Source organism: Hyperolius riggenbachi, chromosome 3 (genome assembly GCF_040937935.1).
Source record: "Hyperolius riggenbachi isolate aHypRig1 chromosome 3, aHypRig1.pri, whole genome shotgun sequence".
In the NCBI taxonomy this organism is placed as follows: Eukaryota; Metazoa; Chordata; class Amphibia; order Anura; family Hyperoliidae; genus Hyperolius; species Hyperolius riggenbachi.
Window position 1 is genome coordinate 502,411,372 of NC_090648.1, and position 16,693 is coordinate 502,428,064.

At 44.5% G+C, this 16,693-nt stretch overlaps 1 protein-coding gene across 3 annotated transcripts in view; it reads left to right on the forward strand.

Moving 5' to 3' along the window:
• The window catches only part of RFX4 (regulatory factor X4), a 175,384-nt gene that overhangs the window by 110,284 nt on the left and 48,407 nt on the right, over window positions 1-16,693 (forward strand). For all 3 annotated transcript variants that reach the window (XM_068273115.1, XM_068273117.1, XM_068273116.1), the window contains exons 10-11: window positions 8,427-8,485; window positions 13,763-13,907. In XM_068273115.1, coding sequence (XP_068129216.1) covers window positions 8,427-8,485; window positions 13,763-13,907 — 204 coding nt within the window. The remainder of the gene's footprint in view (window positions 1-8,426; window positions 8,486-13,762; window positions 13,908-16,693) is intronic.

Below are 16,693 nucleotides of genomic sequence, written 5' to 3' on the forward strand. Positions count from 1 at the left end.
ATAAGAAAACAGACACAGAAAGGTCTCTTTTCAGAGCTTGAATAATTAGGAAATAAATAAGTACAGGAGGTAGAAAAGAGTTTTAAAATCCAGTAATGTAAAAAAAAAAAGTTTTGTTTTGTGCCAAGAAAGGGATTGCAACTTATTTCAGGCCTTCGCTACAGACGGTGCTACCGATAGGGAAGAGGAACACTAACCCAGCATTAAACTTTATCCCAATCAGTAGCTGATATTGTCTTGTCCCCACAAGAAATCTTTATTTTTTTCTGTAATAGAACGGGGGAAAGGGAGGTTCGGGGGGGAGGGGGGCTGTGTAGCTGATATTGTGGTAAAATCCCTCCCATAGTGTGATGTCATGACTATGGTGCTGACAGTTTTCTGTCTGTGAACCTTATTGCATTGTGGCTGGAAATGGCTGTTCCAACTGCCAAGCAAGCAGTATTTCCCTCTGTGCATAGAACTCTCAGTAACGAACATTCCGTACAGATCCCCTAGCAGGACTTAAGATGTCACCACCTGTGATACATTTCATAATGTAATTTGGTGTGTAGAAAGATTTTAAAGTGGGCAGACACTGAGGAAATAATTAATTTTATTAATTTTTTATTTTATTAATTACAATATTTTCACTACAGTTCCTCTTTCACTTCCTGTTTCCATGACCTCTGTAGATGTCCAGAGCTTTAATGTGAGTCTTGGTGGTCCTGTAGGCAGAAAATTAGAGGAATTAGCAAATTAGTAAATTAGCAACCAAAACTTGATGGGGATTCTGACCCTCAACTGCTCTGCAAGAAGTATAGATAATGTGTGTGTCAGTGGCGGACACAGCCAGCACCTGTGCAAAATTGCAATTGTGGGCCCCTACAACCTGCGGGGCGCGTAGCGCGCCGCGGCAAAAAATGGGGGTGGCTACAACCTTAAAAAATAGGTGTGGATACAACCTGCGGCGCATGGCGCCGCGGCAAAAAAAATGGGCGTGGCAATGACCGGATGAGGGCGGAGCTAACTAACTTAAAGCGAACCCGGGGTGAGGGTTTATTTCCTTTTAAACAATACTAGTTGCCTGGCGGCCCTGCTGATCTATTTGGCTGCAGTAATAAACTGAATTACACCAGCAACAAGCATGCAGCTAATCTTCTCAGTTCTGACAATATTGTCAGAAACCCCTGACCTGCTGCATGCTTGTTCAGGGTCTATGGTTGAAAGAATAAGAGGCAGAGGACCAGCACGGCAGCCAGGCAACTGGTATTGCATAAAAGGAGAGAAATATGGCAGCCTCAATATTATTCTCACCTCAGGTTCCCTTGAAAAGTGCAATGCAAAGACAGTGGGCCCAAGTGTTGGTGACCCTTTCCCCAGAAAATTCACATAATTGTGCAGGTTTTCTCAAGAAAATACACATCATGTCGGCAGATATGCCCAGAAAATACGTGCAATCATGTCGGCAGATATGCCCAGAAAATACATGCAATCATGTCGGCAGATATGCCCAGAAAATACGTGCAATCATGTCGGCAGATATGCCCAGAAAATACGTGCAATCATGTCGGCAGATATGCCCAGAAAATAGGTGCAATCATGTCGGCAGATATGCCCAGGAAATAGGTGCAATCATGTCGGCAGATATGCCCAGAAAATAGGTGCAATCATGTCGGCAGATATGCCCAGAAAATAGGTGCAATCATGTCGGCAGATATGCCCAGAAAATACGTGCAATCAAGTTGGCAGATATGCCCAGAAAATACATGCAATCATGTCGGCAGATATGCCCAGAAAATACGTGCAATCATGTCGGCAGATATGCCCAGAAAATACGTGCAATCATGTCGGCAGATATGCCCAGAAAATATGTGCAATCATGTCGGCAGATATGCCCAGAAAATACGTGCAATCATGTCGGCAGATATGCCCAGAAAATATGTGCAATCATGTCGGCAGATATGCCCAGAAAATACGTGCAATCATGTCGGCAGATATGCCCAGAAAATATGTACAATCAAGTCGGCAGATATGCCCAGAAAATACGTGCAAACATGTCGGCAGATTTGCGCAGAAAATACATGCAATCATGTCGGCAGATATGCCCAGAAAATATGTGCAATCAAGTCGGCAGATATGCCCAAAAAATACGTGCAATCATGTCGGCAGATTTGCGCAGAAAATACATGCAATCATGTCGGCAGACCTGCCCAGAACATACACCTGCTAATATAAATAAAAAACCAAAAACATTTACTCACCTGCAGCAGCAGACCTCCTGTCCCAGCCTCCATCCGGCGCGCAGCTCCCATGGGTGGTTGGGTGGATAGGTAGCCTGGTTAGGTAGCCTGGTGGGTGGGTGGGTAGGTAGCCTGGTGGGTGGGTTTTGGTAGGTAGGCAGCGTGGTGGGTGGGTAGGTAGGTAGCCCTTAGCCGGGTGGGTAGGTAGCCTGGTGGTTGGTTGGTAAAGGTACCCGGGTGGGTGGCTGGTTAGCTGGGTGGGTAGGTAGCCTGGTGGGTGGGTGGGTAGCCGAGTGGGTGGTTAGGTAGTCGGGTGGGTGGTTAGGTAGGAAGCCTGGTGGGTGGGTAGGTAGCCGGGTGGGTAGGTAGGAAGCCTGGTGGGTGGGTAGGTAGCCGGGTGGGTAGGTGGTTAGGTAGCCGGGTGGGTAGGTAGGTAGGAAGCCGGGTGGGTAGGTAGCCGGGTGGGTAGGTAGGAAGCCTGGTGGGTGGGTAGGTAGCCGGGTGGGTAGGTGGTTAGGTAGCCGGGTGGGTGGTTAGGTAGGAAGCCTGGTGGGTGGTTAGGTAGCCGGGTGGGTAGGTAGGAAGCCTGGTGGGTGGGTAGGTAGCCGGGTGGGTAGGTGGTTAGGTAACCGGGTGGGTAGGTAGGTAGGAAGCCTGGTGGGTGGGTAGGTAGGCAGGTAGCCGGGTGGGTGGGTGGCTAGCTATCCAGGTGGGGGGCCCGACTCCGAGCGGCAAATACAGGAAGTCTCCGGGGCTCCAGGCAGGCGATAGAGGCTCAGCTGCTTGGTCTCCAATATGTCTCCAACTCTGTATACTGCTCGCTACTTCCTGGTTTAGTAGCGAGCCGTATATAGAGTTGGAGACCAAGCGGCGGCTGAGCCTCTAGCGCCTGCCTGGAGCCCCAGAGACATCCTCTATTCGCCGCTCTCCCGCCGCGCATACCGGGAGGGGGGCCCCCCGAGGTGAGGGAGGGAGGATAGAAGTCGGGGCCCCCCAGGGAAAAAAAAATATATATATATATAAAAAAAAAAATACTTAATGGGCCCCTGAAGCAACGGAACTTCAGGGACCCTCGTGCGGCTGCACGGCCGTATGTCCGCCACTGGTGTGTGTATCTGTTTGCTGGCTCTGTCCAGGTGTAGGGATTTAGCTACTTCCTGTCAGAACAGGAAGCAAAATTAATTCTTACAGATGGTACCAAAGACTGCAGAAAAATCCCAGAAGAGGTCCTGATCCCTTCCTACACTGTCAAACAAGAAACAAGTTTTTACGTAAAATATTTACTATTCCTCGAGGAGTTTAGTTCATCGTTTAAAACCTAACTAAAACCGACTTTGAGCCAGGCAATTTTTTTCTGTTCCAGGCTAGGTGCACACATAGCAGAAGCGCTAGCGTTGCGGAAAACGCTGCGGTTTTGCCGCTAATGGAAGTCTATGGTCCGCAGGATAAAACGCATATCAAAAATGTATATGCGTTTTCGATGCGTGCATTTTTAACAACGCAGGTTTTGTTGAATATTCTTCAAAAACGCACATAATGAAAGTCAATGGAAGCACAATGATATGCGGTTTCCATGCGTTTTTCTATGCGTTTTTGGTAACAATAAATAAATAGTTATATGATGTATTTCCGCTTCCTGTTGTCTTCCTAGTGATTTGGATAAAACGCAAAAGAAAAACGCATGAAAATGCATACAAAATGCATATGCAAACCGCAAACACATTAAAACGCAAACGCACCAAAAATGCAGCAAAAACATATAAAAAACGCACACAACATAAAATGAAACATGACATAAAACGCAGTATTTCATGTTATGTTATGTGGGCACCTAGTCGCAATATCATTTATTGAACAATTTGAAAGCAGCAGGGATAGCCATACTATCCCAGGAAAAAAAAAACCATATGTATATAGTAAGTATATAAATACTTGTTCTGTTTACATAACATATGTATTGTACAGTCCACACTTGATTTCAGTGAATTTCATATAATGAACTAGCTGATTGCCCGGCGTTGCCCGGGTATGTATTTGGCTGGTGTTAGCTCCGCCTACTTTTTCTAACCCTAACACACAATTACTCACTGACCAAGTTTGTGAGCTTTGCGGTCTTTGGTATCAATAATCTGCTTTGAAATGAAACAAATCTGATTGGCTGTGTGTGGCTCCACCCCCTTTTCTGAATTTGAACCCCAGTCACCCAATAACCAACTGTACCAGGTTTGAGGCCTGTGCCATTAACAGTTCAAGAATGGTAGCAATTAAATATTCCCCTTGAAAAGCAACAGGTGAAGTTTGATTCACTTTTGTAGGCTCCACCCACTTTTCTGAATATTAATCCCAGTCACCCAGTGACCAACTGTGCAAAGTTTAAAAACCCTGCTATTAACAGAATGGCTGCAGTATACATTTTCCCAGTGAAATTTGTATTTGTCTCCACCCACTGATGACCCGGCGTTGCCCGGGTATGTATTTGACTGGTGTTGGCTCCGCCCACTTTCTAACCCTAACACTCAAACACTCAATGACAAAGTTTGTGAGCTTTGGGGTCCTTGGCATCAATAATTTGTATATTCCCATAGAAATTAAACAAATCAGATAGGCTGTTTGTGGCTCCACCCCTCTCCAGCATTTGAACCCCAGTCACCCAATGACCAACTGTAGCAGGTTTGAGGCATCTACTATTAGCAGTGTGAAAATGGCAGCAATTTAAATATTCCACTTGAAAATCAACAAGTGAATTTTGATTGGCTATTATAGGCTCCACCCACTTCCCTGAATATTAATCTCAGTCACTCAGTGACCATCTGGGCAAAGATTAGGAACCCTGAAATAAACAGTGTAAGAAGGGCTGCAGTTTACACTTTCCCAGTGTAATTTGTTTTGGCTCCGCCCACTTTTTGTAACCTGGACACAAAGTCACTACTCAATGCCCAAGTTTGAGAGTTTTGGGGGTCCTTGGCATCAATAATTTGTATTTTCCCATGAAATGAAACAAATCTGATGCACTGTTTGTGGCTCTGTCCCCTTTTCTGAATTTGAACCTCAGTGACCCAATGACCAACTGTACCAGGTTTGAGGCTTGTGCCATTAACAGTGCAAGAATGGCAGCAATTTTTATATTCTCCTCGAAAAGTGACATGTGATTTTTGATTGGCATTTTTAGGCTCCACCCACTTTTATGAATATTAATCCCAGTCACCCAGTAACAATTAACTGTGAAGAAGGGCTGCAGTTTACAATTTACCAGAAAAATCTGTTTTTAACTCCACCCACTTTTTGTAACCTTGACACACAGTCACTACTCAATGACCAAGTTTGTGAGCTTTTGGGTTCCTGGCATCAAAATTGTGCTAATGGAAGCAGTTTATCCAGCAAAGAAATCTGGCTGTTTTTGGCTCCGCCCATTTACTAAATTTGAACCCCGAACACTTAACAACTGACTGTAGCAGGTTTGAGGCCTCTGCTATTAACAGTGTGAGAATGGCTGCAGTTTCAATATTCCCCTTGAAAATCAATAGGTGAATTTTGATTGGCTGTTGTAGGCTCCACCTACTTTTCCGAATATTAATCCTAGTCACCCAGTGACCAACTGTGTGAAGTTTGAGAACCCTGTCATTAACAGTGTAAGAAAAACTGCAGTTTACATTTCCCCATGTAAAAAGTTAGTTGTTTTTGGCTCCACCCACTATTTCTAATCTTGACATACAGTCACTTAATGACCAAGTTTATGATGTTAGGCCTCTGCCATTAAGAGAGCATGAATGGCAGCAATGTAAATATTCCCCTTGAAAATCAAAAGGTGAATTTTGATTGGCTGCTGTAGGCTCCACCCACTTTTCTGAATATTATATCCCAGTCACCCAGTGGCCAACTGTGTCACGTTTGAGAACCCTGCCAATAACAGAATGGCTGAAATCAATCTAACAAATCTGATTGGCTGTTTGTGGTTCCACCCCTTTAGTGAATTTGGACCCCAGTCATCCAATGACTGACTGTATCAGGTTTGAGGCCTCTGCCACTAACAGTGTAAGAATGGTAGCAATGTGAATATTCCCCTTGAAAATCAATAGGTACATTTTGATTGGCTGTTGTAGGCTCCACCCAGATTTCTGAATATTCATCCAAGTCACCCAGTGGCCAATTGTGTAAAGTTTGGGAACCCTGCAATGTAAAAAATGAAGTCGTTGGCACCGCCCACTTTTTTTCTAACCTTGACATACAGTCACTCAATTATCAAGTTTATCAGCTTTGGGGTCCTTGGTATCAATACTTTGTATATTCCCATTGAAAAATAAACAAATCTGTCTGTTTGTGGCTCCGCCCCCTTCCTGAATTTGGACCCTAGTAACCCAGTGACCAACTGTACCAGGTTTGAGGCATCTGCTTTTACCAGTATAAGAGAATGGTAGCAGATGAAATATTCCCTTTGAAAATCAAAAGGTGAATTTTTATTGGCTGTTGTAGGCTCCACCCACCTTCCAAAATCTTAATCTGTCAACCAATGACCAACTGTGCAAAGTTTGAGAACCCTGCCATTAACGGTTTAAAAATGGTTGCAGTTTATATTTTCCCAGTAAAAGTTCTTTTGGCTCCGCCCACTTTTTGAAACCTTGACACACAGTCACTCAATGACCAAGTTTGTGAGCTGTCAGGTTCCTGGCATCAAAAATGTGTGAATGGAAGCAGTTTATCCACCAAGGAAATCTGATTGGCTGTATGTGGCCCCGCCCCTTTAGTGAATTTGGACCCCAGTCACCCAATGACCGACTGTAGCAAATTTGAAGCCTCTGCCATTAACAGTGTAAGAATAGCAGCAGTTCAAATATTCCCCTTGAAAATCAATAGGTGAATTTTGATTGGCTGTTATAGGCTCCACCCATTTTCTTGAATATTAATCGCATTCACCCAGTGACCAAGTGTGGCAAGTTTGAGAACCCTGCGATTAACAGTCTAAGAATGGCTGCCGTTTACATTTACCCATTTAAAATGAACGGCTGAAATTTGATTGGCTGTTTTATGCTCCACCCCCTTTTCCTGGATTTGCAACCTCGGTCACCAAGTGACCAACTGTGCCAAGTGTGGGGACTCTGGCTTGATTACTGTGAGAATGGCAGTCTTTTACATTTTTTCCATTGACTTGAATGGGTGGAATCTGATTTGCTGTTTTTAGCTCCGCCCACGTGTGCAGGGGGGCCGCGAGACCCCCAGAACATATCATCCCAGGCAGTAAGGGATCTGTGTACCAAGTTTCGTTCAAATCGGTCAAGCCGTTTTCGCGTGATCGCGGCACATACACACACACACACACACATACACACACACACACACACACACATACATCCGATTTTATATATATATAGATTAGGAGAAAACTATTCCAAGCATTTTCCATCTTTACTGCCTCTGACTGAAGCCAATCCTGATGTCATTTCCTCTCTTACGCTTATTTTCTCCTGCCTGAAATGGTGTATGCATTGCTAGACCTCCTCCCCCCTGAGCTCTGTAGAAACTGCACTGTCCTAGCTAGCTTGCTTTGTAAACACATGTGAGCACAGCATAGATTATATTTCAGCAGCTTCTGCAGAGGGGTGAGGTGTATTTCCAAAGTTGGCCAATTTTACCACTTTACAATCGGTTCACAGTATTCAAAATCTGTTGGCCCTCATAACCAGGGCCGGGCCGAGGCATAGGCTGGAGAGGCTCCAGCCTCAGGGCGCAGTGTAGGAGGGGGCGCAGAATTAATTCAGCTGTCATTCCTAATTGTGTTTGAAGCAGAAAGAAATAAGAAAAGGGGATACATGGCAGTGACTGCAAGCCAGATAACTAGATATTAAGGTATTGGGGAGGTTGTGGGCCCTGTGGCCCTCTTAGTCTAATAGCAATCAGAGTGTGATGGCTGGGGTGGCAGGGATGGAGGGGCGCACTTTGGTGTCTCAGCCTTGGGTGCTGGAGGACCTTGTCCCGGCTCTGCTCATAACTAGATGGCGGTGGTAAAATTGGCCAATCAAAATTGAAAGTGTGTACCAGGCTTCATGTTTTGGATAATTGGGCGGCACAGGTAATAGAATGTCTGCATATTAGGAGGATAAAGTTGGGGGTTTTTTTAACGAATAATTATACTTACAGCACTGTTACATCATGATCTCATCACAGGCAGATAGTACTTTTGCCACGACTGAAATGAATCTGTTTTTGTTACAGTGTCCAAGAGGTTCTCACAAATTCTCCGGCGACAGACGTCTCTGAACCATCTGTGCCAGGTGAGTATACTGCAGACTGAGACGCGACCGTCCCACACAAGCAGATTCCTGCCTATGGTATTCCTGGCTGTGTGTGTCTGACAATAGGAGATCCAGCAAAGCCCACCCGCTGCTTCTGCCGGATGCCACAGATTCCAAACTCCCCTCCTGCCCTCCCCACCGCTACCCACTCTCTGCCTGCAACACCGTCCTGTCCTCTGTCTGAGTCACTAGGGAGGGGGTCAGGAACCTTTTTGGCTGAGAGCCATAAACGCCACATATTTGAAAATGTAATTCCGTGAGAGCCATACAATATATTTCAAACTGGGACAGTGCGCATGCGCAGCAGAGGGCTCACGTCCCTGTTGCCATGGTGATGTGTATACAGTTTATCCGCCGGGCAGCGGAAGTATAAGACACGTCTTTAGCTTCTCTTGGGTTTCAGCAACATCAGCAATTTCCCCGAGAGCCAGACAGGAGAAATACCGACTAACAGCTTGTACCATTAGCTAGCTGACTTGTGGGGTTGATTCACTTTGTAGGACGAGATCTCCGCACTTTGGCCCAATAGGCTGCCTGTTAAGTGACTACTTTGAAAATGTTACTTGCGCTGCCACACTAAGCTGCGCTGCTTGAGCAATGTAGCTTAGTGAATCAACCCCTACTGATTTGTATGTGAGCCAGATGCAGCAATCAAAAGAGCCACATCTGGCCCCCGAGCCATAGCTTCCCTATTTTTGCACTAGGGCCTGATTTACTAAAGATTAGAGAGGAGCGAAGAGTCTGTTTGATCCAACTGCATAAATGCTGCTCTTTCTAAAACAGAAACTATGTGGGCCCGTTTCCACAAGGATATTACAATAGATCCTGTGGCCAGTACGGTGGCGTAGTGGCTAGTAGAGTTGCTTGCAAAGTCATTTTCACATAAAAAATGCTATTTTCAATTTATAGGAAATATTTAGGAAAATCCATTCAGCAGAAAACAAAGCAAGCGCTCACCAACATGGGCCACAACTGAATGACTCATCACCTCATATGCACCGCTTAAATAGCTCAAATGCACACTCAGCAATCAGACAGATGCAAAACATATGCAAAACTAAATACTTACCATGTAAAACAGGATAGCACAATGGGTGCTGCTAGCCTGGTAGTTACAGAACTGTGAAAACAAGATATAGGTGGAAGGCTGCGCATCCCTGACCCAATACTGTACAATTGAATGGTTAATCGCTGTGGCGCACACCGCCCCCCCTGGACTGAAATGTACGCCCGCATCCAAACAATGCAATACTGGTCTATGGAGAAATTTTAGCTTCCATCATAGTTTTGCATGCAAAAATATAATATACTGGACATCTGCACCAACGTTGAGGTAAATCTCCAAGGCAGATGTCCTAACACTAAACTGACCTAAGTTAAAAGCACATGTCTTTACCCTGGCAGCAGCTACGCTAAAATGTGTAACTTACATTCAATACAGACAGCAGAAAACAAAGCAAGCGCTCACCAACATGGGCCACAACTGAATGACTCATCACCTCATATGCACCGCTTAAATAGCTCAAATGCACACTCAGCAATCAGACAGATGCAAAACATATGCAAAACTAAATACTTACCATGCAAAACAGGATAGCACAATGGGTGCTGCTAGCCTGGTAGTTACAGAACTGTGAAAACAAGATATAGGTGGAAGGCTGCGCATCCCTGACCCAATACTGTACAATTGAATGGTTAATCGCTGTGGCGCACACCGCCCCCCCTGGACTGAAATGTACGCCCGCATCCAAACAATGCAATACTGGTCTATGGAGAAATTTTAGCTTCCATCATAGTTTTGCATGCAAAAAAATATAATATACTGGACATCTGCACCAACGTTGAGGTAAATCTCCAAGGCAGATGTCATGCAAAACTATGATGGAAGCTAAAATTTCTCCATAGACCAGTATTGCATTGTTTGGATGCGGGCGTACATTTCAGTCCAGGGGGGGCGGTGTGCGCCACAGCGATTAACCATTCAATTGTACAGTATTGGGTCAGAGATGCGCAGCCTTCCACCTATATCTTGTTAGGAAAATACATTGTATGGTCAAAGAAAACACATTTTCTTTCTGATGAAAAAATTCACAGAAAACACAAAAAATTGCTGTTTTTGGCACAAAAATTAGTGAAAAGTAAGGGAATCGTGTATTTAACTAAAAATTGGTGAAAAATGCAGAAAAAATAATCACAAATTTAATACAAAATGATTTTGATGGCATTTTCGCTTGAAAGTCGAATTTTACTAATTGGTTTATTAAATCTTGGGAAAAAGAATTATCAAGTTTCAAAAAATTCATGCAATCCCAACCAGGGCACTATCTGTGTGAAGTTTGTATATTCTCCTCGTGTCTGCGTGGGTTTCCTCTGGGCATATCCAAAAACCATATCCAAAAACATTCAGATAAGTTAATTGGCTTCCCCCTAAATTAGCCCTAGACTACGGTACATACATAGACGTATGACTCTGACAGGGGTTAGACCCCCTTAGGGACAGTGAGGCTAGGTTCACAGTGGGACGTTAAAGTCGCGCGTTAAAACAACATTTAACGCAGAATAACTCACTGCAATGAAAAATCAATGCCCTGTTCACAGTGCACACGTTACGTTGGTGTCTAACGCTGCACGTTAAGTAAAAGTACTGCATGCAGTGCGTTATACACGTTATTAGCTGCGTTGTACTGTTTGCACATGCTCAGTAATGACTTGGAAGCATACTTTTCATTGCCTGTATTTTTTACTGTATCTGCTGTATGCGACGGTAACGCTGCATTGCCACTTTTTGGGCGCGTTGCGTTGTAAGCTTGCGGTGCGACTTTAACGTGGCATCAAAACGCAACGTCCCACTGTGAATCTAGCCTGAGTGACAAGACCATATACTCTGTACAGCGCTAGATAAATGCTAAGTTTTTTAATTAATTTTTTAATCAGAAAACAAAACAAAAAAAACACAAATGAGTATTTCTCATTTGTTTAGATCTCCCCCTGCTGGCGGAAGGGGAAGTAAAGCATAGACAACTCTTGTGTAAAAAACTCACCTACTTGATTGCGAATTCCCCATAAGCACGGAATACATTTGCCCGTATTTTTGCTAATTCTATCTTCTGCAAATTAACCAGTTCCACAAAAAAAGATGAAATATTCATGAGTAGGTGTATGCATTAGGGGATGTCGGCAATGTAACAGCTATTTTCATCATTTAACCACTTCAGGATTCTGCGTACGCATAAGTACGCCCCTGAATCCTGAAGCGCTTTCCATGTCAGTTCACGGAGGGTGTCTCCGTGAACAGCCTGCGAGCCTCCGATCGCGGCTCGCAGGGTAAATGTAAACACGCGGGGAACACCTTCCCCGCTGTTTACATATATACGGCGCTGCTGCGCAGCAGCGCCGTAAAGGAGATCGGCAATCCCCGGCCTCTGATTGGCCGGGTATCGCCGGCATCTGATAGGCTGAAGCCTGATAGGCTGATGGGCTGCGCAGCCTCCGTCCTGCGCAGCCCATAATGAAGAGGGGAGGGAGGGAAGGAGGCAGAGGGAGCAATAGCGCTGCGGAGGGGGGCTTTGAGGAGCCCCCCCCCCTGCTAGGCACAGCAGCGCGGCGGCGATCAGACCCCCCCAGCAGGACATCCCCCTAGTGGGGAAAAAAGGGGGGGAAGTCTGATCGCCCTGCCTGTTATCTGATCTGTGCTGCGGGCTGAAGAGCCCCCACAGCACAGATCATCCAAACCACCCGAAACACGGAAGTGGTTAATCAATCAAACAAGCATTTCATTTATTTTACTTTAGGCTCAATGGTCCATATGCAATTAACTTTTTCTCCTGAGTTTTCTCCTAAGAGATATTTTCAAACTCGTCAATAAAATGCCTTTTAAATTACCAGCAAGCAAGAAAGTACTTTCCGTAAAATAGTTTTAACAGTACTTTTCCACTTTTTCATGTGCTGAAGTTATTTTAAACAGAAGATGACAAAAAAATTATCTCCTAGGAGTAAACTTGGGGGAAGTGAAATTACTAAAGGGTACCTGAGATGAGAACAAAAAAAGTCTTTTACATACCTGGGGCTTCCTTCAGCCCCATTCAGGCTGATCGGTCCCTTGCCATCTTCCTCTGCTGCCTCGATCCCCTGCTGGGCCTGGTAATCTTGCACGTCGGCGCAGGTGCAGTCTCACCGCGTGCGCTCCTCTGTCACCCTCTCATGGCCAGGAGCGCTCTGCACCTGCCTAGTAGTACTGGGCAGACGCTGAGCTCTCCCAGCGACAGGTGCATGATGGGGCACGCATGCGGCTAGGCCACGCATGCACAGTACGCCCCGCGAGATTACCGGGGGATCCAGACGGAGGAGGAGGACGGCGTGGGAGCTATCAGCTTAAAGGCGGCTGGAGAAAGCCCCAGGTATGTATAACATTTTCTTTTTTTAATCTCAGGTTTACTTTAAAGGACACCCGAGGCGAAAATAAACTAATGAAATAAACGATTGTATCTATCTTCCTTCTCCTAAAAATTACTTTTTAAGATAGTCCACAGTTTTATTTTAAGTTTAAATCTACTTTTTAACTGTTTTATTGTTTTTGCTCAATGACACATTCATTGAAGTATGCCAGAGCTAAAATCTATGATCTATTGACCTTTTTTATCTCTTTCCGGCTCTCAGAAGCCATTTTCTGCTAGGAAAGTGTTTTATAGTTGGAATTTCTTATCAGTGAGGGTCACACTGTAGTCACTTCCTGTCTGAGTCAGGACTGAGTCAACCTGATATTTAACTAAAAAAGGAACACGGCATAGTTATTTGTGTGCTAGGCACTGTACATACCCATGTCTATCTTATCATGTCACCTCGGGTATCCTTTAAGAGCCATTGGTCCATATGCAGATAACTTTTTTCTCCTTTTGATGATTCTCCTGGATGATATTTTCACAACTTGACAATAAAAGCCAGCAGCAAGCAACAATATACTCGGGATAATTTTGACAGTATTTTATTCACCTGCTTTTGGGTACTTTTTCAGTTGCAGAGTACTGAAAAGTATTTGAAAGAAAATATGAAAACGTATCTCCTATTAGAAAACACAGAAGAAATAGTACTTAATGGTACTTTTCAAACTTACTTTATGGTACTTTTTAAATGCAAAGTGCTGAAAAGTTATAAACAAAACCTGAAAAATGATCTCCTAGTAGAAAACTCAGGAGAAGTGTATAGAATATGGGCCTGTGTGTGCGTCGTGTAGTAACGTGACATGTATGTGGGTTGCAGGCATCACGGACGGTGATACACAGCGCTGACATCACATTCCAGATGCTGGAAGACTGGAGGAATGTTGACCTGAACAGCATCACCAAGCAGAGTCTGTACACCATCGAAGACTCGCGGGATGAGCACCGGAAGCTGATTGTTCAGTGTAAGGATTGGGGCGGTCTGTATGTGTGCCTATCAGCTCTATTGTTTTGTATTCTAAACTTATGGGGCTTGATTCACTATGACAAATAGCATGCCTTATCCAAGTTAGCACACCTTATCCAAGTTAGCATGCCTTATCAGAGTAGCATCGTGAGCTATGCTTATGTCAATGACGATAGCTCCACTCGTCCTGCCCTGAGCCCCTGCTGGTTCATATCGCTCGCTATGCTACTCTGATGAGGCGTGTTAACTCTGATGAGGCAGGTTAACTTTGATAAGGCGTGCTATTTGTCTCAGTGAATCAAGCCCATTGCCTGTATACGTCATGACAACTGAAGTGAGAATAATATGGAGGCCGCCATATTTATATCCTTTATTTGCAGATCTCTGCTACCCCCAGAATGTACAGTATAAGCTGTTACTCTGTATCTATACTGATAGTAAACTAGCTGCAGCGAGTGCTGATCTCTGCTACCTCCAGTATGTACAGTATAAGCTGTTACTCTGTGCTTGTACTGATAGTAAACTATCTGCAGCATATGCTGATCTCTGTTACCCCCAGTATGTACAGTATAAGCTGTTACTCTGTGCCTGTACTGATAGTAAACTAGCTGCAGCATGTGCTGATCTCTGCTACCTCCAGTATATACAGCATAATCAGTTACACTGTGTCTGTACTGATAGTAAATTAGCTGCAGTGAGTGCTTGTCTCTGCTGCCTCCAGTATGTACAGTATAAGCTGTTACTCTGTGCCTGTACTGATAGTAAACTAGCTGCAGTGTGTGCTGATCTCTGTTACCTCCAGTATGTACAGTACAATCAATTACAATGTGTCTGTACTGATAGTAAACTAGCTGCAGTGTGTGCTGATCTCTGCTGCCCCAAGTATGTACAGTATAAGCTGTTACTCTGTGCCTGTACTGATAGTAATCTAGCTGCAGTGTGTGTACAGTATAAGCTGTTACTCTGTGCCTTTACTGATAGCAAACTAGCTGCAGTGTGTGCTCATCTCTGCTGCCACCAGTATGTACAGTATAAGCTGTTACTCTGTGCCTGTACTGATAGTAATCTAGCTGCAGTGTGTGCTGATCTCTGCTGCCCCCAGTATGTACAGTATAAGCTGTTACTCTGTGCCTTTACTGATAGTAAACTAGCTGCAGTGTGTGCTCATCTCTGCTGCCACCAGTATGTACAGTATAAGCTTTTACTCTATATCTATACTGATAGCAAACTAGCTGCAGCGAGTGCTGATCTCTGCTACCTCCAATATGTACAGTATAAGCTGTTGCTCTGTGCCTGTACTGATGGTAAGCTAGCTGCAGCGTGTGCTGATCTCTGTTAACTCCAGTATGTACAGTATAAGCTGTTACTCTGGGCCTGTACTGATAGTAAACTAGCTGCAGTGTGTGCTGATCTCTGCTACCTCCAGTATGTACAGTATAAGCTGTTGCTCTGTGCCTGTACTGATAGTAAACTAGCTGCAGCGTGTGCTGATCTCTGCTACCTCCAGTATGTACAGTATAAGCTGGTACTCTGTGCCTGTACTGATAGTAAACTAGCTGCAGCGTGTGCTGATCTCTGCTACCTCCAGTATGTACAGTATAAGCTGGTACTCTGTGCCTATACTGATAGTAAACTAGCTGCAGCGTGTGCTGATCTCTGCTACCTCCAGTATGTACAGTATAAGCTGGTACTCTGTGCCTATACTGATAGTAAACTAGCTGCAGCGTGTGCTTATCTCTGTTACCTCCAGTATGTACAGCATAATCAGTTACACTGTGTCTGTACTGATAGTAAATTAGCTGCAGTGAGTGCTTGTCTCTGCTGCCTCCAGTATGTACAGTACAATCAATTACAATGTGTCTGTACTGATAGTAAACTAGCTGCAGTGTGTGCTGATCTCTGCTGCCCCCAGTATGTACAGTATAAGCTGTTACTCTGTGCCTGTACTGATAGTAATCTAGCTGCAGTGTTTGCTAATCTCTGCTGCCCCCAGTATGTACAGTATAAGCTGTTACTCTGTGCCTTTACTGATAGTAAACTAGCTGCAGTGTGTGCTCATCTCTGCTGCCACCAGTATGTACAGTATAAGCTGTTACTCTGTGCCTGTACTGATAGTAATCTAGCTGCAGTGTGTGCTGATCTCTGCTGCCCCCAGTATGTACAGTATAAGCTGTTACTCTGTGCCTTTACTGATAGTAAACTAGCTGCAGTGTGTGCTGATCTCTGCTGCCACCAGTATGTACAGTATAAGCTTTTACTCTATATCTATACTGATAGTAAACTAGCTGCAGCGAGTGCTGATCTCTGCTACCTCCAATATGTACAGTATAAGCTGTTGCTCTGTGCCTGTACTGATGGTAAGCTAGCTGCAGCGTGTGCTGATCTCTGTTAACTCCAGTATGTACAGTATAAGCTGTTACTCTGGGCCTGTACTGATAGTAAACTAGCTGCAGTGTGTGCTGATCTCTGCTGCCACCAGTATGTACAGTATAAGCTGTTGCTCTGTGCCTGTACTGATAGTAAACTAGCTGCAGCGTGTGCTGATCTCTGCTACCTCCAGTATGTACAGTATAAGCTGGTACTCTGTGCCTGTACTGATAGTAAACTAGCTGCAGCGTGTGCTTATCTCTGTTACCTCCAGTATGTACAGCATAATCAGTTTCACTGTGTCTGTACTGATAGTAAACTATCTACAGCATATGCTGATCTCTGTTACCTCCAGAATGTACAGTATAAGCTGTTACTCTGTGCCTGTACTGATAGTAAACTAGCTGCAGCGTGTGC